This window comes from Phyllobates terribilis, unplaced genomic scaffold (assembly GCF_046119375.1).
Source record: "Phyllobates terribilis strain yellow unplaced genomic scaffold, ASM4611937v1 Scaffold_3__8_contigs__length_932513732, whole genome shotgun sequence".
Lineage (NCBI taxonomy): Eukaryota > Metazoa > Chordata > Amphibia > Anura > Dendrobatidae > Phyllobates > Phyllobates terribilis.
Genome location: NW_027362763.1, coordinates 322,571,905 through 322,598,097, shown reverse-complemented (window position 1 = coordinate 322,598,097; position 26,193 = coordinate 322,571,905). Strand labels below are relative to the sequence as shown.

The 26,193-nt window shown below is 42.8% G+C and overlaps 1 protein-coding gene across 3 annotated transcripts in view; it reads right to left on the bottom strand.

Annotated features, from left to right (window-relative positions):
* LOC141259321 (probable cation-transporting ATPase 13A4) overlaps positions 1 to 26,193 on the bottom strand; it is a 308,876-nt gene that overhangs the window by 51,634 nt on the left and 231,049 nt on the right. For all 3 annotated transcript variants that reach the window (XM_073675076.1, XM_073675077.1, XM_073675078.1), the window contains 6 exons: positions 23,157 to 23,274; positions 22,773 to 22,897; positions 22,392 to 22,549; positions 9,270 to 9,383; positions 8,861 to 8,940; positions 6,915 to 6,957 (listed from right to left, as the gene is read on the bottom strand). In XM_073675076.1, coding sequence (XP_073531177.1) covers positions 6,915 to 6,957; positions 8,861 to 8,940; positions 9,270 to 9,383; positions 22,392 to 22,549; positions 22,773 to 22,897; positions 23,157 to 23,274 — 638 coding nt within the window. The remainder of the gene's footprint in view (positions 1 to 6,914; positions 6,958 to 8,860; positions 8,941 to 9,269; positions 9,384 to 22,391; positions 22,550 to 22,772; positions 22,898 to 23,156; positions 23,275 to 26,193) is intronic.

The window sequence follows — 26,193 nt, the reverse complement described above, 5'->3', positions numbered from 1 at the left end:
TTTAATTATTTCATGAAATAATTTTTTTAAAAAAGGGCTTCCCTATATTGTTGTGTCCGGCCAGGTACAAATAGGCAGCTGGTGGTTGGGGGCAGCCTGTTCCTGCCTGCTGTACCTGGCTGGACACAAATATAGGGCGAAGCCCCACGTCAATTTTTTTTAAAATAAGTCCTTTATTTTAACACTAAATGACATTTGAGGAGTTAATAAAGATGCAGTCCCTAAATTATTATTTATTTTTTAATTAATTTTTCCCAAAACTTTTGACGTGGGCTTCGCCATATTTTTGTATGCCAGCCAGGTACAGCATCCAGCTTCTATGAACGCGCCATTTTCCGGGGTGGCTGCGCACTGCAATTTTCAGCGGGGGGAGGGGGGGGCAGAAAGCTTGGGCCTCCCTGCGCTGCAGATTCCATCCCCCAGCTGCCTAGTTGTACCTGGCTGGACACAAAAATAGGGAGAAGCTTCACGTATTTTTTTTTTTTAATTATTTCATGAAATTCATGAAATAATTAAGAAAAAAAGGGCTTCCCTATATTGTTGTGTCCAACCAGGTACAAATAGGCAGCTGGTGGTTGGGGGCAGCCCGTTCCTGCCTGCTGTACCTGGCTGGACACAAATATAGTGCGAAGCCCCACGTCAATTTTTTTTAAATCATTTCAGGAAATTCATGAAATAATTTAAAAAAATTGATGTGGGGCTTCGCCCTATATTTGTGTCCAGTCAGGTACAGCAGGCAGGAACGGGCTGCCCCCAACCACCAGCAGCCTATTTGTACCTAGCCGGACACAACAATATAGGGAAGCCCTTTTTTTCTGAATTATTCCATGAATTTCATGAATTTAAAAAAAAAAAAACGTGGAGCTTCACCCTATTTTTGTGTCCAGCGAGGTACAACTAGGCAGCTGGGGGCTGGAATCTGCAGCGCAGGGAGGCCCAAGCTTTCTGGGCCCCACCCGCTGCAAATTGCAGTCCGCAGCCGCCCCGGAAAATGGCGCGTTCATAGAAGCGCCATCTTCTGGCGCTGTACCCAACTCATCCAGGGCCCTGATGCGGTGGCTCACTGGGTAATAAAGGGGTTAAGGCCAGCTTGGCATTATCAGCTGGCCCTAAGCCCGAAATTCATGGGGTCACGCCAATATTAGACATGACCACCATGAATTTCTAGTAAAGTATTTAAAAAAAACACAAACACCCAGAAAAAAGTCCTTTAATTGAAATAAACACACAATTCTTTATTGTTCTAAATTAAACCATACTTACCATCACGCCCATTCCAGCTGAAGCCAACGATCTCCTGCAATAAAAGAAAAATAATAAAGCAACCTCATCCTTACCTTTCCATGGCTCCCACGACGGCTCCAGCTCTGCTACATCGAGATGACAGGCTGGACCGCAGCAGAACGCTGCCATCCAGCCTGTCATCCCGCAGACACTGAGAAGCGCAGGCATACTTCCACTCCTCAGTGTCTGGCTGTGACGGCATCCAGATGAGCCGACAATGAACTCGGCTCACCTCATGTACGTCACTGACAGCGTGGGAGAATTCTCCTGCACTCAGCGCTTCAGCGTGAGAATTTTCCCACGCTGTCAGTGACGTGCATGAGGTGAGGTCATGTCCCATGAACTCGGCGCACCTCATGCACGTCACTGACAGCGTGGGAGAATTCTCACGCTGAAGCGCTGAGTGCAGGAGAATTTTCCCACGCTGTCAGTGACGTGCATGAGGTGAGCTGAGTTCATTGGACATGACCTCGGCTCATCTGGATGACGTCACAGAAAGACACTGAGGAGCGCAAGCATGCCTGCGCTTCTCAGTGTCCGCGGGATGACAGGCTGGATGGCAGCGTTCTGCTGCGGTCCAGCCTGTCATCTCGATGTAGCAGAGCTGAAGCTGTCCTGGGAACCATGGAAAGGTAAGGATGAGGTTGCTTTATTATTTTACTTTTATTGCAGGAGATCGTTGGCTTCAGCTGGAATGGGTGTGGCGGTAAGTATGGTTTAATTTAGAACAATAAAGAATTGTGTCTTTATTTCAATTAAAGGACTTTTTTCTGGGTGTTTGTGTTTTTTTTAAATACTTTACTAGAAATTCATGGTGGTCATGTCTAATATTGGCGTGACCCCATGAATTTCGGGCTTAGGGCCAGCTGATAATGCCAAGCTGGCCTTAACCCCTTTATTACCCAGTGAGCCACCGCACCAGGGCCCTGGATGAGTTGGGTACAGCGCCAGAAGATGGCGCTTCTATGAACGCGCCATTTTCCGGGGCGGCTGCGGACTGCAATTTGCAGCGGGTGGGACCCAGAAAGCTTGGGTCTCCCTGCGCTGCAGATTCCAGCCCCCAGCTGCCTAGTTGTACCTGGCTGGACACAAAAATAGGGCGAAGCGCCACACATTTTTTTTTTTAATTATTTCATGAAATTCATGGAATAATTAAGAAAAAAAGGGCTTCCCTATATTGTTGTGTCCGGCTAGGTACAAATAGGCAGCTGGTGGTTGGGGGCAGCCCGTTCCTGCCTGCTGTACCTGGCTGGACACAATTATAGGGCGAAGCCCCACATAATTTTTTTTTAATTATTTCATGAATTTCCTGAAATAATTAAAAAAAAATTGACGTGGGGCTTCACACTATATTTGTGTCCAGCCAGGTACAGCAGGCAGGAACGGGCTGCCCCCAACCACCAGCTGCCTATTTGTACCTAGCCGGACACAACAATATAGGGAAGCCCTTTTTTTCTTAATTATTCCATGAATTTCATGAAATAATTAAAAAAAAAAAAACGTGGAGCTTCTCCCTATTTTTGTGTCCAGCCAGGTACAACTAGGCAGCTGGGGGATGGAATCTGCAGCGCAGGGAGGCCCAAGCTTTTTGCCCTCCCCCCCCCCGCTGAAAATTGCAGTCCGCGGCCGCCCCGGAAAATGGCGCGTTCATAGAAGCTGGATGCTGTACCTGGCTGGCATACAAAAATATGGCGAAGCCCACGTCAAAAGTTTTGGGAAAAATTTATTAAAAAATAAATAATAATTTAGGGACTGCATCTTTATTAAGTCCTCAAATGTCATTTAGTGTTAAAATAAAGGATTTATTTAAAAAAAAAATGGCGTGGGATCCCCCATAATTTTAGTCTCTAGCGGAGGTTAAGCAGACGGCTGGGGCAGATGTTTGAAGCCTGGGAAGGGGGTAAAACCCACGGAGCTTCCCAGGCTACTAATATCAGCCCCCAGCTGAATACCTAGCCTTTACTAGCTATTAAAATGGGGGACCCCCCCAAAAAAAAATGACGTGGGGTCCCCTCTATTTTAATAGCTAGCAAAGGCTAGGCAGACAGCTGGGGGCTGATATTAATAGCTCAGGAAGGGTGCCATGAATATTGGCCCCCTCCCAGGCTAGAAACACCAGCCGTCAGCCGCCCCAGAAATGGCGCATCCATAGGATGCGCCAATTCTGGCACTTAGCCTCGCTCTTCCACGCTGCCCTGGTGCGGTGGCAGGGGGTAATAGTGGTGGGGTTCATGTCAGCGCCAGCTGCCATGAAGCCCAGGTTAGTAATGATGGCCGTCTATATGACACCCCCATTACTAACCTACAAAGTGTTAAAAAGAAAAAACACACTACACCCAGAAAAAAATAATTTATTTGAAATAAAACACCATTTTATTTAATTCTTAGTTTACTAAAAAAAAAATAGTTACCTGTCCACGTTCCTGCGCTGATCTCCCATGCACAGCTGTCACATCTGGAGATGGTGACAGCTGTGCATGGCTGCTGTAAGCTCACGCTGCCGGGAACACGTCCGCTCCCGGCAGCGGGAGCCACTGACTGAGGTCACCGGAGTGCATTCAGGCAGCGCAGCTCCGGAGACCTCCTTTACGGCAGTGCTGTACCGTGGGAATTTCTCACGATACAGCAGTGCCGTAAAGGAGCTAACCGGAGCAGCGCTGCCTGAACTCCGGTGAACCCTTACGGCCCCGTCATTCTAGCGGCGGCAGCGGTTCAGAGCGGTCACATTCTATGTGGCTGCTCTGAACTGGAGATCTTCGTGGGACACTCGTGGACTACTACGGAGGGGTAAGGATAAGGTTGTGGTTTATTATTTTATATTTTATTACAGGAGATCGATGGCTTCGGGGAATTAGGTGTCTTGGTGAGTATAGGTGTAGTTTTTTATTTTTTACTTTATTTTAGGTGGCGATCGGCGGGGACAGGTAATGTATGAACTAATTTCTTTTAGGTAACCACTGGCCACCAATGACATGTATTTAACATTTATTGGGGACACAGTAGGGCAATTTAAATAGCAGGATCAGGCTGATGGGAACTACTGCTCCCATCGAGCTGATCCTGCTGGCAGGAGTGGACGGGGGACAGACATAGGCCGATGGGAGTAGTAGTGTCACATCGGCCTATGTCTGCCCGCACACACACCCGCACACACACCCGCACACACACACCCCGCACACACACACACCCCGCGCACACACACACCCCGCACACACACACACACCCCGCACACACACACACCCCGCCACACACTAATCATGACGGGTCCGGGAGGTGAGGCTGACCTGTGCGGCCGTGGGAAAGTTGATGTGAGTTCATGCAGTCAAGCATGAACTCACATGAACCCTCTGAGGGCACCGCGGCTACTTCAAATGAACAGCTGATCGGCATCACCTGATACCTCAGCTGTTCATTTGAAATAACCGGCGGGAAAGCGCAGCACAGAACGGGAAAGCCGGCGGTGAAGTCTTTTCACTGCCGGCTTCCCCGCCCGGGTCCTTCGCTCCTTGGTGCTGCGCTCCCCGCCCGGTCCTAATTTACGATTGGGATTGGAGGTGGCGAGGGGAGCGGAGGATCGGGGTGGGAGGCTGCGGGGAAGCAGTATGGGGCTGCGTGATTGTTTAAAAGCCGGCGGCTTTTTACCGCGCGCCGGCTTTTAAACAATCAGGAGAATTCTCCCACGCTGGGATGGCATTCTGATGACAAGCTGGATCGCAGCTGAGCGCTGCCATCCAGCTTGTCATCCTTCAGAGACACTGCAGAGCGCAGGCATTATGGGAACTTCCGATTCCGGTATTCGATATTATAAAAGTATCGGAATTAAGTATCGGAATTCCGATACAGTGAATATCGGCCGATACCCGATATTTCAGTATCGGAATGCTCAACACTACTTACAACGTTTTTTGCAGTAAAAGAGCAGCCAAAAAATGCAATTGTGGTGTTTTGAATTTTTTTTTTCTGTTTATGGTGTATGCTGATCTGGTTAATTATTTTCATCTTTTGATAGATCAGAATTTTTCTGGACAATGGTGATAGTACATATGTGTGTTTTTTCTTTTTAATCTTTATTTAATAAGGGAACATTACGGTGATTTGAAATTTTATGTTCTCTTTATATTTTTAAAAAACTTTAGTTACTTTTTACTGTATTTATTAGTCCCTTTAGGGCGCTTGAACCTGTGATTGAATGATCACTTGCGTTATACACAGCAATACTACAGTGTTGCTGCATATAGTAAAAAATTATGGTCTCTCTTGAAGCCCAGCCACAGGTTGAGTTTCAAGGGAGCTCCATAATGGCAGGCATGGAAGTCTTCAACAGACCCCTGGCAGTCAAAGCAACCCAACATCACCCCACAGTCATGTTACGGGGGTACCGATGGGCGCATAGGATGAAGCGCCCCTTTGCCAGCGCACGGTTAATGCCACGGTCAGAGTTTGACAGCGACATTTAACAGGTTGACAGGTTAACAGTCACGGGCGGAGCTCTGGTCTACCTGCAGCTGTTAGAGGCAGGTACTGTCTGTAACACATAGCCATTATTTACCGGGTATGGGTAAAGTTCACCCCATGAGCCCAATCTATACATCAGCTACTGACTTGCACCATACATGTTGAACGGATGTTGGTAAGGGGTTTATATAATATTATTTATATTAAGTTTGAAGAGAAACTTAAGCCAAATTCTAAACAGGGAATCTCTTGTAGATGCCTAATTTATTATAAAAAAATGCCCAAGATGTTTTAATCCATGCTATATATAAATAAGAATGGCAAAGAGTTAGTTTATTTTACCAACAACCACCCTTCAAACTTGTTTCAGTATGAGTGGAGAATATGATTTCCAAAGCGGCTATGGTAGACCAAGCAGTTAACATGACCACCCTTTGTCTCCAATAGGATCTGTGGTGAATTGAACCACCAAGAATCTCAAGTGTTGCTACACTTATAATTACCCAAAAATAACACTCTGACCTCTCTTAACCTGCTTTCACATTGCGTTCTGTGTCCCCGTTGGGGCATATGTCCGAAATCCCCCACAAAACAGGGTCCGGACGCATGCGCCAAAGGGGCCATAGGCAGTAATGGTGACAGCAGAGAGACCAGAAGCTGTGCTGTGCACTTTTTTGGGGAGTGTATGCCTACAGGAGGCAGACACTCAGACCTAGAGGTTTGCTGCGGCTGCCTCGGCTACTTATTATTGCCTTATTGTGGCATAGCCGAGGAAGTGCTGGGTCTATAGTACTTACACTTTCAATGTGCTTCACCATATAAGTAGCTCACCACAATCAGATCTAGGCCTTTTTCTATTCCTATGTGGAATGAGATATGCGCTGTGACTTCTATCCCTATGCTATAAAATCCTAAACTGGTCCTGCTTGGACAGCACTCATCTTAGTCCTTGTCATAGCTCCCATGATTGGCTGCACTGGACCATGTGATGTGATAGTTGCAGTGCATTATGGGGAAGATCGCATAGCCGTGATCTTCTCACCTTTAGTATATATCTTTAGTGAAATATAAGTAAACTATCCGTATGCTTTAATGCATCATAGCTGTTTTCTAATGATTACAATATATTGCATTATAGAGGAAATTTGAAAAATAGAAGTTTTATGTTTACTCACTCCACAGTCATTGGCTCCATCTCCACACATTGCGACGTAGTAACTAAAATGGGGTTAAAGGGAAAAATGATCATATATACTGTTTTTTATTTACAAAACAAAAAATATCGCAATTAGAATTTTGGACAAACTAAATATGCAGCAGGTTTTTTATTACTATGAACAAGAAAATATAAGTTTATTCTAAAAATTACTTTGTAAATGATTTGACTAAGGCTGTGTTCACAATTACACATTGCAGTTCATCGAGCACTGTGTTGGGGTCTCGGTCAAAATCTCTGAAAAACTGGATTCCAAAAGGTAATTCATATGGAACAATTCACTTGAATGAAGCTGACAGAGTCACTGTCTGGCCTCAGTCCATTCAGAAATTCCTGGACAGTCCGTAAAATTTTTTTTGATTGGAATCATCATTTTACAGTTTGCAGTGAATGCAGCCGATGTCTTCATTTCAGTGAAGGACTGTATGGGCTGTAGACATGTATCACTAATAATCATAATGATTTATTATGATTTTACAATGTGTCCATAAAAAATATTGTCTGTCTATGATTTTTTGATAAGCTATCCAAAAAAAATAAAAAGCCAACATTTCTTCTGTCCTGGCAAAAATGATCTAAACGTGGCTCTTTTTCGGGATTCCCATTGGTAACCAGTTTTTAGCTTATTCCAATAGAAACTCTGACATAGCGCTTGACAGAGAGCACTATGTAAGTGTGAACCTAGCTTAAGTTGTATATCAGCAGATCAAGTATACAGTACAACAACCTATTTCTTTTGACCAACCCAAAGGCCAACATTAGGAATTTTAAGCACACATCCAACTATAGGGAACATGAGACCTATTCAGATTCACCCATGAGTTCTTGTACAGTAGTTGTATATAATCTGGCAAATATTGGGCTTACTCACACATCAGTATTTGGTCAGTGTTTCATCAGTTTTTGAAGAGACTTGCTACTTTTGTCTTCTTACTGCACTAATGTAACTGCTTTCAGCCAACTGTTCAGTCAGGCAACTGAACACCATGCATCTCATGGCTAATTTATTGCTCGTTTAGTCTGTGACAACCCAGCATTTCTTCTTAATTATCCAAACATATAAATCAGTAGGCCAAGAGCCATACACCTTTATTTTTATGTTAACTTTTGAATTTATGTTCTTCTTTGGTTGATAAAGACAGATTATTGTTTGTATAAACCTGAATGTTGATCACTTGAGTTGATATTTGGTAATTGATGAATGGTTGTTGTTTACATCTTATATCAGCTCCTACAACTTATTGTCTTCTAGTTTTTCAATACAGAGACTCAGTATCTTTGAACAATGGATGTTTGCTAGATATGTTAAATACCATTGTAGGGTGTTTGACCGTCAACTTTGGGGGATGAGCTGTGGATACTTGAGCCTTATGGAATAATATCATACCTTATCCTTGACCTGTGGATGTGTGCTTGGAAGGACAATTGTGAACTATTTAAGGGGCATGTGCCTCTGTAGCAAGGAGACTTTACAAAAAGACAGCCAAGAGAGACTCTTCAGCACAGCATCCAGGACACATGGCTCCATCAAGAGGAATACAGATCTGCTCCATTGACTATGACTGAAGTCTCAGAGACGTTATGATGAAATCCAGGTTCGGACAATCAGGTCACCTGGCCACATACCTCACTGCTCTATTCCCGGCGGGCCAGTGGAAGGGTTAGACTCTGTAACTTGCACCATCTTTTGTATTTGCTGGGACTGTTCTATAAATTATTGTCTTTTTGGTTCAATAAAGTATTGCCACACTTTTTTACCCTCACCCTGCGTTGTCTGAGTAGTATTACATCCACAGAAGACCCCGTTTCTCCACATAGTTTTATCTGCATTATTATGGATGTGCATGTAATTAAGCATACTGTACGATATAAGAATCCTAGAATCCATTAATGTTAGAAACCTACTCCATTTTTTGAAACTCTTCTATAAGATCGGATTTCTGGCCTGGAGACATTCTTGCAAAAATGGCACCGTTCAGCAATAACTGTTAGAAAAAAAGAGGGAAATATGAATCAAATTTGAAATACATGTGGCATAAGTAAATATGCAATATAGAATATTCAGTACAAAATTAAATCAATGGAGCCTCAAAATACACTTAGAAATTAAAGAGCATGTATTGACTGAACCAAGTCTTACCGTATTGATTATATCCAATTCTGCCCTTGAGGAGCAGGCACTCTGGTGAACAGGAACAGCAGAAATAATATAGGCATGGGCCTCTTTGGTCTCTTGGAAAATCCAGGCCCAAGTACAATGAGAATTATATAAAACATTGCAAGTACTCAAGTATCAGAAAATATTGAACAATACCTTTGGTAATAAGCTATAGAAGTGTTCCACTATAACCTGGTAGGCTTTTCCAGTCATGGCAAAACAATAGTTGGTATTTCCTTTTGATTTATCAAGTTTATCAATTTCAATAACCTGATGGTAAATTAAATTATGGTGAGGCAATAAGAATAATTGTTTTTGCTTACACATCACAAATGATTGCAAAAAACATAAATGAATGTTAACTAGTAACAAAATTTTATTAGGCCAAATAGTTTCCCTGGAAAATGCAGCAGTAACATGGAGGATAAAATACAGCCTCTACACTTTGGAGCTGGAAAATTCTCTATCTCTTTCTTTCTTTCCTCCCGGAGTTCCCCCGAACTCCAAACATTGCAACAGACTTCCGGGAGAAGTCCATGTTCGGTGTTTAGGTTTTTAAGTTTCATTCGCTCATCTCTAAATATACAATACACAGAACTTATATAAGAAGCAAAATTGTCATAATGTGCTTCAGTAGAAAAAAACTCATCAAGCAAATTATAATAATAAGTTTGACACTTCAAACTCTGTTTACACTTGTATCAATATATTTGTTTCACGATTGACTTGCATTGAACCGCATAATATCCGCATGTATACATGCGGATGTTATGCGGTTCAATGTGCGGATGGTACTGGTCTGAAGAAGAGGAGACTCTCATCCGACCCAGGTACCATGGTACCTGCAAGTTTAAAAAGAATATAAAGTAAAAAATAAAAAAAAATATTCATAGTCACCTCTCTGGTGGCCCCCGATCTCCTCCCGGCTGCGTGCTCTCTCCTCGGCGTCCCGCGGTGTCGTGGAAGGACCTGCGGTGACGTCATTTAGTCAGCTGATGGTCACGCGACCGCTGAAGTCATCGGTCAGGTGATGGTCGCGTGACCATCAGCTGAATAAATGACGTCACTGCAGGTCCTTCCAGTACACCGCAGGAGAGTGGACGCTGCCAGGAGGAGACCAGGAGGAGTTACCTATCCTCTGTCCTCGGCATTCCGCGGTGTTCTGAAAGGACCTGTGGTGACATAATTTAGTCAGCTGACAGGTCACGAGACCGCTGACATTAGTGGTCACGTGACCATCACATGACTAAATGACGTCACCGCAGGTCCTTTCAGAACACCGTGGGACACCGAGGACAGAGGAGAGGTAACTATAATGTTTTTTTAAATTTTTTACGTTTTAATTCTTTTTTTACTAATGGTACCTGGGTCTGGAGGAGAGTCTCCTCTTCTCCAGACTCGGGTACCATCCGTGCATTGAACCGCATAACATCCGCATGTATACACATATACATGCAGATGTTATGAGGTTCAATGCAAGTCAATGGTGGCGATTTTGCCGCGATTACGCACAATAATTGGTAGTTCTGTGGAATTTTCCGCAATGATAATCCGCAGCGGAAACTTCCGCAGCATGTGCACAGCACATGCGGATTATCATTGGGGAACATGGCAGACAACTTAACAAGCGTTTTTAATGCGTTTTCACAGCGGAAATGCCAGTGGAAACGCATTAAATCCGCATCGTGGGCACACAGCCTCAAAGAAAGGTCCAGAAATACCTTCACATCGCCAGTTAATTTCTCAACTACTAAGGAGGCTGAATTGGGCAGAGAATAGAACTGAAGTGACAGAGGCTTCAGCTCTACAAATAGTTCTTCAAACTTATTTACATATCAATTCAAACCCTGATTTCTCAGTAACAGAGGAGTGGTCATGTAAAAGTATTAATGCATGTGTCCTTAAAAGACCTACTTAGATGTATAAATAGTTTAGGGGTGCAATTATTTTAGAAAATGATTTACTGTTTACAAAATTTTCACTATTGTTAATTTTCTTTTATGTGACTAGGACTACTAGCAGGCTAATATTTTCTGTTCTGTAGAGATCACATTTCAGCAGTCAACTTATTATCATCACAATTTACAATGAAAGGTAACACCTACAGTCAGGTCCAGAAATATTTGGACTGTGACCGAATCTTTGTGATTTGGGCTCTGCATGCCACTTTTTTGATTTTAAAATGAAACAACTGACATGCAATTGAAGTGTAGACTTTCTGGTTTGATTAACCCCTTTGTGACCAAGCCAATTTTGACCTTACTAACCATGCCAATTTTTTTAAATCTGACCAGTGCAACTGTATGTAATATCTTTGGAATGTTTCAATGTATTCCAGTGATTCTGAGACTGTTTTTTCATGACACATTGAATTTTACATTAGAGGTAAATATAGGTCGATATAATTTGTGTTTATTTGTGAAAACATCGTAATTTTGTCAAAAATATTGAAAAAATTGCAATTTTCAATTTTTGTATTCTGAAACCAGTTAGTCATGCTGTACAAAATAATTAATAAATATCATTTCCCATATGTCTACTTTACATTGTGTTAAAACGATTAAAAGTTTAGTAACAATTTTGAAATTTTTTAGCAATTTTAAAAAACCTGTAAAAACCTGTTTCTTTAGGAACCTATTCAGATGTAAATGAACTTTTAGGGACCTATATATTGGAAACACTAAAAAAATGACACCATTTTAAAAACCACACCCCTTAAATACTTCAAAACTGCTGTCAGTAAATATTTTAACCCTTCAAGTGATTCACAGGCATTAATGCAAAGCGGAATGAAAAAAAAAGTTAATTATGCCTTTAAAATGTTGTTTTATCCCCAATTTTTTCACTTTTAAAAGTGATAGCAAGAGACAATAGAGAGCACAATTTGTTACCCATTTTCTTCTGAGCATGCTGATACCACACATGTGGCCAGAGACCTCTGTTACGATAGGGCTCACAAGGGAAAGAGCACCTTTGAATTTTGGAACATAAATTTAGCTGAAATAGATTGCGGGGACCATGTCGCATTTACAGGGCCACTAAGGGGTCTAAACAGCAGAAGCCCCTCTTGAAAAGGAAAGAAAGCTATTTGATTTTTGGAGCATAAATTTGTCTGGAACACCATTTTGCATTTGCAGAGCCCCTGACATGCCTAAACAGAAACCCCCTCCACAAGTAACCCTATTTTGAAAGCTAGACCCCTTAAGGATTTCATTTAGGGGTGTACTGAGAATTTGCAACATACAGGTGATTCACAAAACTTTATAACATTTAGATGTGAAAACAAAAAAAATACATTTTTTCCACTAAAATAATGTTTTAGCACTAAATTTATAATTTCGACGAGGGGCAATAGGAGAAAATAGATCTCATACTTTGTTATGCAATTTGTACCTACTTTGGCAGTACCTCATATGTGGTTGTACCCTTCTGTTTGAGCACACATCAGGGGTCAGATGGGATGGAGTGCTACTTTTCTTTTAGAACATAGACTCTGTTTGAAAAGATTGTGGGCTCCATTAGCTGAGTCCCTGAGGTGCCAGATGAGAAGAACCACCCCCCAGGTGACCCCTTATTGGAAACGTTACTGCCTAAGGAATTCATCAAGGGGTGTAGTGAGTATTTTGAACCCACAGGTGCCCTACAGAAATGTATAACTTTGGGACTTGGAAATATAACATTTCAGTGGAAAAAAATATTTTTTTTTATTAGCTACAAATTTGTCAGTTACACTAGGGTTAATATGTGAAACTGGACCCCACAATTTATTGCTCAATTTTTCCTGAACACAGTTATGCCCTGTATGTCATCAGAAACTACTGATTGGCCAAATGTCTGGGCTAATGAGAAGGGAGCAGTGTTTGGCTTTTGGAGCCCTAGAATAGCTTGTGGGCAAGGTTTGCAGAGCCCCTAACATGCCAGAACAGCAGAAACCCCCCAAAAGTGACCCATTGTATAAATTCCACCTCTCAATGAATTCATCTACAGCTGTAGTGACTATTTTGTAACATACATGCTGTGCTTTTTTTCTGGAGAATTGTAAATATAGAGTGCCCATATATTGTGCCCCAAACAGTTTAGTGACCCCATATTGTTACGATGCCGGATGGTGGAACCACTGTGCTGAGGTACAAGGAGGGACCGGAGGGGCATAACTAGGGGCCTCGCCCAGACCGACCTTGGCTATACGGTGGCTTAGTCGACTCCCTGAACCAAGAAAGGATCAGGTGCTTCTCTGGGACCTACATCACATCGTGTGAGAGCGGGCGACTTCCATGGGACTCATGATAGGCGATAACTGGCATGGCAGCAAGCCAGGTTGGCATGGTTGGTAAACAGGCTGCGGGGCATGGTCTGGGGATTTGCTTGTGGCGCATGCACCCCAGGCAGACTCGGCGTGGGGACCTGATGGAGGAGAGGTGCTCACAGTACCGGAGCCATGGCGGTAAGGGGGTGCGATACTACCCCCTCCTTTATGCCCCCTCTGTTATGATCTGCAACATGAACTAAGGAAAGATAGAGGAAAACTGTCCCTACAGTAAGACTAAGCTGAATCCCTACGATGTAGCGGGCTGCCTGTTCCTAGCGAACAGACCGGCCTTAGTCCTCTGCTAGTCTGAACGGAGACCTATAGCATAAGGGAAGGGGTCCCTAAAAAAACTAAAGACTGGGACAAAAAATGCGACACCTCCTAACGAGAGAGGTTGTTGCAGAACACAAAAATACAAACTGACAAAAAGTTACTAAAGGTCCCAGAAGGACCAAGCGAACTGACAGAGATAGGCACCGAAGCACCTAGCTAGAGAAGCAGTAAAACACTGAAGTCCAGCACAGCCAAAAGGGCAGAGCTGGAATATAAAGGCAAATGGTCACATGACCGCAAAACACAAAAATGAAAAAAACAAACAAACAGGGGGGTTCAAACACCCTCTTCTTCAAGCCCGCAAGAAATTTTCCAGAAAAAGAGGAGCATGAATGTGCTTCCTGGGCTCCCAGGACCTCTCCTCAAGACCAAACCTCCTCCAATCCACAAGAAAAAAAGTTTTCCTCTTACCATCTTGGTAGCCAGAATGTTCTCTACCTCAAAAACATCCTCAGCGAAGACTGGAGCTGGAGTGGTATCCGGATCATCAGAGAAAGGATTGAGGAGGGACACATGAAAGAAATTGGGGATCCGTAATGAGGCAGTGAGTTTCAGTTTGTCTCCACAGAACTAATTTGTCTCAAAACCTTGAAAGGGACAATGAAGCGCAGCCCCAATTTGTATGAAGGTATTGTGAGTAGAGATGAGCGGTGTTCGACTAGAACTGTTCGCCAATCTCAAATTCGAGCTGTTTTGGGCGGTGTTCGAGTCGTTCGACGAACCCGAACGATTTGCATATAATTTGGCTGTTCGAGGTTATGTTCGATAACTGTTCGTGCACCAAAAGCGTAAATGACGGGAGCTCGGGTTGCTGTCCTGCATGTCTGGCGCTATTTAGAGCACCAACCATGCAGGGATTGTCTGCTACTCACTGTAATGCCACAGCCATGGTGGTTGTGGCATTACAGTGGTTGCCAAAATCGATGGGAACAGTGCTCACAGTGAAACATGAAAAGTCGGCAATTCAGCAGCGGCATACACTGGTACCCGACAATTTAGAACAGAAAGAATAGAGCATCACACATAGATTAGATCGATACAAACATGTCAGTCACATATATAATAAGTATAGTGACAGTGTTGGTTACTGTACTTGTCATTTAGTGTTAAAGGATTTTTAAAAACAAAAAAATAGTGTTTTCATGCACCTGTCTCTTTAAAAAAGCCGGCCGGCAATTCAGCATCGGTACCCGACAATTTAGAATAGAAAGAATAGAGCATCACACATAGATTAGATCGATATAAACATGTCAGTCACATATATAATAAGTATAGTGACAGTGTTGGTTACTGTACTTGTCAGTTAGTGTTAAAATAAAGGATTCCCCGTAATTTTAGTCTGTAGCGGAGGTTAAGCAGATGTCTGGGGCAGATGTTTGAAGCCTGGGAAGGGGGTAATACCCACGGAGCTTCCCAGGCTACTAATATCAGCCCCCAGCTGAATACCTAGCCTTTAATAGCTATTAAAATGGGGGACCCCCCAAAAAATGAAGGGGTGTCACCCCTATTTTAATAGCTAGCAAAGGCTAGGCAGACAGCTGGGGGCTGATATTAATAGCCCAGGAAGGGTGCCATGAATATTGGCCCCCTCCCAGGCTAGAAACACCAGCCCTCAGCCACCCCAGAAATGGCACATCCATAGGATGCGCCAATTCTGGCACTTAGCCTCGCTCTTCCCACTGCCCTATATCAGTGGCAGTGGGGTAATAGGGCTGGAGTTGATGTCAGCTTATAATGCTAGCTGACATCAAGCCCAGGTTATTAATGGAGAGGCATCTATAAGACAGCCCCATTACTAACCCCATAGTGAAAGTGAATGTGAAATAAAAACACCAACACCCAGAATAAAGTCCTTTAATTGAAATAAAGACACAATACTTTAATGTTCTAAATTAAACCCTACTTACCGTTAAGCCCATTCCAGCTGAAGCCAACGATCTCCTGCAATAAAAGTAAAATAATAAACCAACCTCATCCTTACCTTTCCATGGTTCCCAGGACAGCTTCAGCTCTGCTGCATTGTCATGACAGGCTGGACCGCAGCAGAACGCTGTCATCCAGCTTGCCATGCCGCAGACACTGAAAATCTCCTCAGTGAAGCTCCTCAGTGTCTCGCTGTGACGGCATCCAGTTGAGCCGAGTTCATGTCCAATGAACTCAGCTCACTTCATGCACGTCACTGACAGCGTGGGAAAATTCTCCGGCCCATGTGGTGCTGGTAAATGACGTCACCGCACGCGGAGGAGAATTCTCCCAAGCTGTCAGTGATGTGCATGAGGTGTGCTGAGTCAGCTCACCTCATGCACGTCGCTGACAGCGTGGGAGAATTCTCCTGCGCTTGCGGAGCTGGCAAAAGACGTCACCGCTGGAGCAGGAGAATTCTCCCACGCTGTCAGTGACGTGCATGAGGTGAGCCGAGTTCATTGGACATGAACTCGGCTCATCTGGATGCCATCATTGCCAGACACTGAGAAGCTTCACTGAGGAGCTTCTCTGTGTCTGTGGCATGGCAAGCTGGATGGCAGCGTTTTTCTGCGGTCCAGCCTGTCATGTCTATGTAGCCGAGCTGAAGCTGTCCTGGGAACCATAGAAAGGTAAGGATGAGGTTGGTTGGTTTATTATTTTACTTTTATTGCAGAAGACTTTGGCTTCAGCTGGAATGGGCGATACGGTAAGTAAGGTTTCATTTAGAGCATTAAAGGAATGTGTCTTTATTTCAATTAAAGGATTTTATTCTGGGTGTTGGTGTTTTTTTTAAATACTTTACTACTTTACTAGAAATTCATGGCGGTCATGTCTAATATTGGCGTGACCCCATGAATTTCGGGCTCAGAGTCAGCTGATAGTACAAAGCTGGCCCTAACCCCTTTATTACACAGTGATCCACCGCACCAGGGCCCTGGATGAGCTGGATACAGCGCCAGAATATGGCGCTTCTATGAACGCGCAATATCCTGGGGTGGCTGCGGACTGCAATTCGCAGCGGGGGGGTGGGGCGGCACAGAAAGCTTGGGCCTCCCTGCACTGTGGATTCCAGCCCCCAGCTGCCTAGTTGTACCTGGCTGGACACAAAAGTAGGGCGGAGCCCCACATATTTTTTTTTTTATTATTTCATGAAATTTATGAAATAATAAAAAAAAAAGGGCTTCCCTATATTGTTGTGTCCGGCCAGGTACAAATAGACAGCTGGGGGTTGGGGACAGCCCGTTCCTGCCTGCTGTACCTGGCTGGCATACAAAAATATGGCGAAGCCCACGTCAAAATTTTTGGGAAAAATTAATAATACAGAAGCATACAGTCTAGATCACGTGAAGTCATTACCGCACTTTACTCCTCTTTGGTCAGACCTCATCTGGAATACTGTGTCCAGTTTTGGCCACCACATTTTAAAAAAGACATCGACAAACTGGAGCAAGTTCAGAGAAGAGAGACCAGAATGTTGACTGGTCTGCAAACCATGTCCTATGAGGAACGGTTACAGGATTTGGGAATGTTTAGCTTGAAAAAAGGAAGACTGAGAGGAGACTTAATAGCTGTCTATAAATATCTCAACAATATCTGTCACATTGTAGAAGGATCATCTTTATTCTCATTTGCACAAGGAAAGACTAGAAGCAATGGGATGAAACTGAATGGGAGGAGACACAGATTAGATATTAGAAAAAACTTTTTGACAGTGAGGGTGATAAATGAGTGGAACAGGCTGCCACGAGAGGTGGTGAGTTCTCCTTTACTGGAAGTTTTCAAAGAGAGGCTGGACAGTCATCTGTCTGAGATGATTTAGTGAATCCTGCTTTGAGCAGGGGGTTGGACCAGATGACCCAGGAGGTCCCTTCCAACTCTTCCATTCTATGATTCTATGATTCTAAACAGGGGGAAGACGAGATAGATCAAACGTGACAACCGTCATTCTGGAGGGCTCAATGAGGTGTTGAGGCTCCTCCTCCCGGTCGGTCGGCAGAAATGATCTGGACAGCACATCTGCCTTGACATTTTTATTCACCAGCCGGAAGTGGAGAGTGAACTTGAAGTGAGCAAAGAACAGAGGCCATCTGGCCTGTCGAGGATTAAGCCGTTGAGCAGACCGCAGATAGATGAGTTTCTTATGGTTCGTGTAGATGACCACTGGATACAAGGCCCCCTCTAGTAAGAATTGCCATTCCTCCAGTGCAAGTTTGACACAAGCAGCTCCCCATCTCCAATGGAATAATTGTGCTCAGAGGGGGAGAAGAGCTTGTAAAAGAAGCAGGTCACCATTTGACCGGACGAGGATTTCTGAGTGAGTATGGCTCCGGCCCCTGAGGAAGAAGCATCCACCTCCATGAAGAACTGATTGTTACAGTCAGGACGATGCAGCACTGGAGCTGAAGAGAAGGCCTGTTTCAAGCACTTTCTACCTCAGTCCATTCCTTGGGATTAACCCCTTTGTGAGTCAGAACAGAGATGGGAGGAGTCTGGGAAGAGAAATGAGGAATGGACAGACGGTAATAATTTGCAAATCCTAGGAACCGTTGAATAGCCTTCAGCCCCTCAGGTTGGGCCAATTTAGAATGGCAGATACCTTTTCGGGATTCATATTTATGTCGGTCTCTGAGAATATGTAACCTAGGAATGGAAGAGAAGTCTGCTCAAAAACGCATTTCTCGAATTTAGTATACAGACAATTCTTCCTGTGCCTCTGCAATACCTGTCGAACTCCAATTCAAGACCAGTTCCTGTCTCTGTTTCCATGGCAGACATAGCAACAAGGGATGAGAGAAACTGGACAGAACTGAGTGTAGCATTCCAATCTGGAGAACCATGGGCTCAGTGACAAACAAGACAGACTCGGAAAGGGACCTCCCATCCACAGAAGAAACAGCGAACGGCTCTGGGAGACGTTGGATAGGGATCTGATACTGCTCCACAATGGCTTGTTGGATGAGATTCCCAGCAGTGCCGGAATCCAGATAGGCAGACTCGACAAAATGCATACTGCCGCAGGATATAGCTTCTGACAGTCGGGATGGAGAGGAACGATTCTTGTCCAAGATGACCTCTCCAAGCAATCCTAGGCTCTGGAGTTTCCCGGTCTCTCTAGGCAAGAGCAGATTACATGCTCTGAACTGCCACAATAAAGGCATCTTTCCTCAGCGCAGCAGACCTCCTGGCGAGTCTTGCCCATTGTCACTTGCATTACTTCTGGGGTTGATGCAGAGGCAGAGGCTTGTAGCGAGACCGGTCTTTGAAAGGTAGGTGCAAGGCGTAAAGATCTTCTCTCACGGACCACCTCCTTAGAACGCTCCTGGAACTTGATGTCTATCCGCGTGGCCAAAAACACTAGGTCATCCAGAGAGGTGGGTATGTCACAACCGGCAAGTTCATGTTTGATCCGCCCAGAAAGGTCTTCCTAAAAGGTAGCCACCAGAGCCTCGTTATTCCAGGTGAGTTCAGATGAGAGGGTGTGGAAACGGACAGTGTACTGGCCTACTGTGAGGTTCCCCTGGTACAGACGAAGGAGAGAGAAGGCTGTTGAGGACGTGTGGCTAGGCTCATCGAAAACCATCCGGAAGGTCACAAGGAAAGCCTGGAGATCAGAAACCAGAGGGTTTCCTCTTTCCCACAGGGGATGGAGCCACGCCAATGCCTCTTGTGTGAGATGGGACATGATGAAGGCCACTTTAGTCCAATCAGAAGCAAACTGATGAGCCAGGAGCTCTAAGTGCAGCATGCACTGATTTACAAAGCCCCGACATAAAGCGGGATCACCGCCAAAGCGTGGGGGAGCAGACAGCCGGGGTCCAAAGTCCGCAGAAAGGACAGGATAGTCTCCTGTTGAGACTTCAGGTGGGAGACCTCTTGGTAAAGGTCAGAGACCGAGATAGCCTGTGAGCCACCGGATTCCATGACCTGGGCAAACTGTTACGATGCCGGGTGGTGGAACCACTGTGGCATGGTACAAGGAGGGACCAGAGTGGCATAACTAGGGGCCTCACTTGGACCGACCTTGGCTATATGGCGGCTTAGTCGACTCAGTGAACCAAGGAAGGACCGGGAAGTTGGACCAGGTGCTACTCCGGGACCGACCTCGTGTGAGAGCAGGCGACTACCACGGGACTGATGACAGGCGCTGACTGGCACAACAACAAGGCATGTTGGCTTGGTTGGTAAACAGGCTGGCGGGCATGGCAGATGGACAGGCTGGCGGTCAGCACTGGGACCTGGGGACAAGCAAGAAAGTTAAAGCAACAAACTTACAATGTTTCTCAGGCACCACCACATTGGGGGAGAACCGGCGCACAGGACCGAGAACACGGCAGTAAGGGGGTCGGCGTCTCTGCCGGGGGAGAGAGGCAGAAGGCAGACGCTGGCGCAATACATATATTGTAGCACCTCCATAAATTGTGCGTATGGAGACATGCACCCAATAAATTGTTAAGTGGCTCTCCACTACAATAATGCCAAATATGTGGCCATTTACTGCGATTAGGCACAGTGAGGCTCAGCAGTAGGGGGGCATTTTGGATTCGGGAGCGCAGATTTCACTTGATTTTATTTGAGGGGGTAGGAGCCATGTCACTTTTCCAGAGCCTTTGTTCTTCTAGTAGTGTGGGAACCCCTACATTTCCAGTGACAGATGACGGACCTGAGTGGAGGTTGTTTTGCGAATAATAAGTTAGGGTTTTTATTGGTAACATTTTGGGGTGGATAGCATTTTTTAATCACTTCCATTATAAGGCTGGGATGACATTCTTTACATTGGGGTTTTCATGTTAATCCCACATAAATGCAATTCAGACGAAACCCACAAAGGAACCACTCACTATAATGAGGCAGATGGAATCATCTATCTTTTTAGGCATGCACAGAACTGTGGTCGTCCACACTTGTGCGCTAAAAAGATGGCAAAAATAACGTGACCTCACCAGAACAGTGACCAGATGGAGTCCAAAGTGACTGCATCTACCTCATTATAGTGGGTGGGGTTTTGTCTGAATCGCGTTTTTTGGGATTTACTTGGACACCCCAATGTAAGCGATCAGTGGAGAGTGCAGGATAAATGTGACCCAAGTCGGGTTTTGATTTTTCGGAAGTAGAATGAACAAATAAACAGCAGTATATGAATAGTTCTCATTTTTATTTTTGTGCAATTCATCATATGCTATTAGTCATAACAAATCTTTATTTTTCAGGTCAGTGTGATTACAACGATACCAGATTTATATCGGATTTTTTTTACGTTTTGCTACTATTACACAGTAAAAATGCTTTATGTAAAAAAAAAATCGTTCGTCGCCATATTCTGGGAGCTGTACGTTTATTTTTTGATGAACAGAACTGATTGAGGGCTTTCTTTGCATGATGAGTTGAATATTTTTTGGTACCATTTTGGGGTATACAGCGTTTTAATCACTTGTTATTTAGATGTTGAGATGCAGAATGAACAAAAACAGCAATGTAATTATTGTTTTCATTTTTTTGTGCGCAGTTCACCATGGAGTAAAAGTGACAAAACAGATGTATTGATCGGGCCAGTACGCTTACAGTGATACTAGATTGATATCAGTTTTTATTCTTTGCTACTTTTACAGATTAAAATAATATTTTATGAAAATTAATTTGTTTTTGCATCACCATATTCTGAGAGCTGTAACTTTATTTTTTTGCTGAATGAGCCATGTTAGGGCTTGATTTTTGCCGGATGGTTTGGTTTACCATTTTTAGTTTACATGACTTTTGATTGCTTTTTACTTATTTTTTTGTGTGTCAGTATGATGAAAAAGAGTCATTTTTGCCAAGGTTTTTTTTACGGTGTTTGCAGTACAGAATAAATACTGAGACGTTTTATAGAACGGGTCATTCCGGAACCGGCAATACCAACTATGTGTACAATTTTAGTTTATTTTTGCTTTAACGCAGACGCTGTATTTTTAATGATTTGTGTGGGCATTTTTGTGTTATTTTTACTTTTTTACACATTTTATTTTACTTTTCTTCACTTTTTCACTGTGGGATATGAATATTTTTATTTGATTGCTGGTCTCATGCATTTCAGTACTCGTGTACTGCAGTGCATAAGACCTGTCAGTGTCTCACTCACTTTGCCTGTTAGACTGTTCTTATAGCAGGATCTAACAGGCCACCATACCCTGGGGTCATCAGATGACCTTGGTGTATCATGGAAACTATCCGCATCAGTGATTACAATCGCAGGGGGGTCAAAGCTGATCTTTTAACCCCCTAGATGTCGCTTAACCACTACTTAACCCCCTAGATGCTGCCTACTCCATTTAGGATGTAAATACCCCCAAATGAAAGCTGATTGGCTGCACTTTAAGCCCATACTGATTATATAACTGTTTCTTGAATAGTTTTTGGTAAACAGCTAAAATGTCAAAACTTTTGTCACTGCCCAAATATTTCCAAACCTCATTGTATATGTAGGTTACACAAGAACTTGTCACAGAAGGTTATCTCACTTAAGAAGATTAAGTTAACATTGCACAAGTCATTGACTGAAGTAAAGTGAGGTGTTGAATTACACTTTTTTGTTTCACTATAATCCAGTGCTGTGCTATCTGTATCATGGTAAATTTTTCTACATCTGTGTATATATACAGTAATACCAAAATTTGGAAACATCCACAATGTCTTACGGCAATTTCTTTGACGTCTGCATTTTCCACATGTCTCCATGTAATGGATGCCGTGCAGGTCACAGTTGGCTCACATGCTTCAATTAAAATCACTTTGGTATATTTTTGGACAATGCCTGAATTTCTTGCAACAGTTATGGCTGTCTGAAGATTATCACCTTAGTGGAAAAATATAACAAGTTTGTTCATAACTGTAGTTCCTATTCTGAGTCCTTTCTATAGTTCCCCTTGCTTAATCATATTAATAAGATAGTAGCCATATTTTAGGGTATGTATTTTGGCCACAATAGCATTGACCCTACAACGTTCCTTCAAATCTGAAATTATGTCACCATAGTTTTCCTTCCATCACCTTTAATAATGTGTTTTGTTGGATTATACCTGTAATCATAACAGGCCGAATTAATGCATTGGTTATCTCCTTTAAAACTGGAATAGTTTCAGGTTTCAATCGATTTTCTAGTATCAGAAGACCAAGAAATAAAAGGTCTGATTCCACCTCCTCCCTTAAAATAAATAAAATGGAAAATACTGATGTGACAAGTCAGTAGCACATATTAATCTGATGCAAAGTATAAGCTACATAAAATACAAGAAACATATATATTTTGGATAGATCTGGAAACATAAATTAAAATGCACAGTTATGAGTATTTGGATTTTGTAATTGATAAAATACTTCCATATGTCAATCTAGAACAGTTCAACAAGCAGCTAATACATCATCTAATTTTCAATTTATAAGAAATTCAACTTAATATTTACCTTGTATAACTTTCTGTGTCCATATCCTTTGTAAATTGTATTACTTTATAAGCCAGTCCTATCACTCTAAAGCCCTGGGTTGTATATAACTGGAGCTCACTGCAAAAATTTTTAGGGACTGAGAAAAGGAACAAAGTTACAAAAATCCAATTTTTTTGCTCAGCTACTTATTACTGTTAAATATTAAAACTTATAGTGGATTTTCATTCAAAATTATTTTTAAATATATCTGATTTTTATGAAAGAACCTTTTAAACACTAATGTGACTTCACGATTACCAAGGCGCTTTTCCACTTCCCAGCTGATACATTAGAAGATGCAGATGTCATGGCGGGCTGTCACAATCGATCTGCATGTTTTACGTTAATCAGATCTTCAGATTTACAAATTAACTGGTGATGTGAAGTTTGGCAAACCATTAACTGTAGGTGTCTCAATTATTTCCCTGTCCAGCTAAGTTCTGAATGATCCTGAAAACAGGGAAGGTGGTAGAGGCTTAAAAATCTTATCCATACATAAGGCTAGTAATGGCAGAAAGACATTACTTGCAACCATATTTTCTCAGTAAAAGAAGCATAAAGCAAGGGCCAACTAATGGTGCTATGTCCACACTGTATGATTATATTATGAAGGTTCATTAGACATTGCACTGTTTATTATTAAAATAACTGTCTCTATCGTTGTGTGATACATATGTATGTATAATATGGCTTTATGAGGGTGCAGCATAGTATTATTTGACTATGTGGCCTTACAGCACCTTTCTGAGCAGTACTGGCATGTGGGCACTGTACATGCCTATGTTAGAACTTTGTTTCTATATGGACACAGTATTATGCTGTATGGGCACATTATGACAATATATGGGTATGCTATGGCCCCCTGAGGCCAAGACAGAGTGAGTCATCGGCCAGACTTTTATTAAGATGGATGTGCACTGTTAACTGAATTGGCTTATAACCACATCTTAGAAGAGGGAGAGCAGCAGAATGAAGTCTTGAGCCCAGACCAGGAGGCCTAATTAACGGAATGGAGAATTGCTCAGGAGAGCAGCAGGACAAGGTCCATAGCCCAGGTCAGGAGGCTTAAAGGGGCAGTCAATCAGGTGAACTGGAAGGCTAGGAGGTCTAGTTAAAAGGGTGTTTGATTGAGTGAGCTGGATGGCCAGGGAGCCTACTTAAAGGGGTGGTTGATCAGGTGAGCTGGAAGTCCACAAGGCCTAGTTAAACCAGTGGTTGATTGGGTGAATTGGAAGGCCAGGAGGCCCACTAAAAGGTACTGTCAATCAGATGAGCTGGAAGGCCAGGAAGCCTACTTAAAAGGGCAGCCGATCGGCTGAGCTGGAAGGCCAGGAGGCTTACTCGAAAGAACGTTTGATCGAGTGAGCTGGAAGGACAGGAGGCCTACATAATGGTACAGAAGGGACTTGAGCTGTGCTCTAGGAAATGGAGGAAATTGGTATTGTCAGTTGGTGTATAGAAAAGGTAAAGCCAGCTCCCCACATGAATATATCCAGAAGGCAAGGAATAATGCTCTGACAGGTCTGGTTGCAATATCATCTTCAAAAAAGCTCCTTCACTTGGCAATGTCCTTTCACCCAGTTATTTTGGTTCCAAGAAATCTAATGTCACCTGGTTAAACTACAAGGGTTTTTATAAATGTGATGCAAGATGCTGCACGATGTGTAAATATTCATGTCCTAACACTGCATTTATAAATAATAACAGTACTCAGACTCATCAAATAAAACAGTACATTAACTGTAATGCTAAAAATATACAGTAGTTTATTGCATTCGCTGTACTGCTTGACAATTGCTTTATATTGGGTGTATTTGCCACAAATTGAAAGTTCGTATTAATGAACATTTAAATTACATTTGTCAGTAATTTTTCTAATAGGAATATTTCCTCAGCAGCTAAACACTTCATCACTTGTCATCAGAGACAATTATCTTCATTTTAAGTTTACGGCATTGAAAGAGTCGAAAAGCCTCCCTGCGGCAGAGACATAAGAAGAATTTTATTCACCAGAGAAGCGTTTTGGATTTTCAACCTAGGAACTAGATTTCGTGAGGGTTTAAATCTGCGTCGGGTTATCATGTGTTACTATTGAGGCTTTTTCCTTTGATGTCATATATTTCTCCTTTCACTGATTATTTTGTTCTTTTGTTCATATTTTGCGCTTTGTGTGTTTTTTATTTAAAGGTCTTAATTACACCCAAACACCTGTTTAAAATGTCATGTGATTATTTTTGGCCAATTGGATTTTCCTTACATATTTACAAGACTTATGTGTAACTATTTCCCATCAGGCCTTGAGTAAGAACGCTGTTTGCGTTTGAAACGTGTCACCATGTTGTTTCCCTGTCCCCCGTTTGCACCTGCATGGAAGTTTTAATCATTTGAATAAATTTGGAATACTTTCTATACTGAACAGAAGCTGAAATTCCTCTTTTTTCTACGTTGTCAATTGGTACAAGGAGTTGTCAGCGGACTAGAGTACAAGACTTATAGCCTAATGGGGGGAGAATAGAGCTCACTCTCATTAGCGCCTGTTGCAGTGACCACTAATGACGAGTTTGACAGTTAGGTAACAACACTGACTTAGATAAATTACAGACCAGTGCATCCTAATAAATATACTTTGGTGTAGTTTTTAGCTAACATTGCAAATCTGATCATATTGTACAAGATCAGTACTTAGGTATATCAAAATAATAAGACAAAGCATTGTGTACCGTTCAATGTTTTTTTTGTAATCTGTGAATTGTCATTTGCCAGACATCACATCTTTGGATATTTGAATTGTAAATAGTTAATAAACACAATTTGTTTTACTTTATCACTTCATATTCTGTGCCACTACATTTACATACTTGTTTACATTTGCTATGCTGTTTATATATGCAATTTATCCTATAGTTGGAAACTGTGCTAAACAATGCCATGTTTGAGTATCTTTACATTACATATGGGCAGCACGGTGGCTCAGTGGTTAGCACTGCAGCCTTGCAGCGCTGGGGTCCTATTTGCT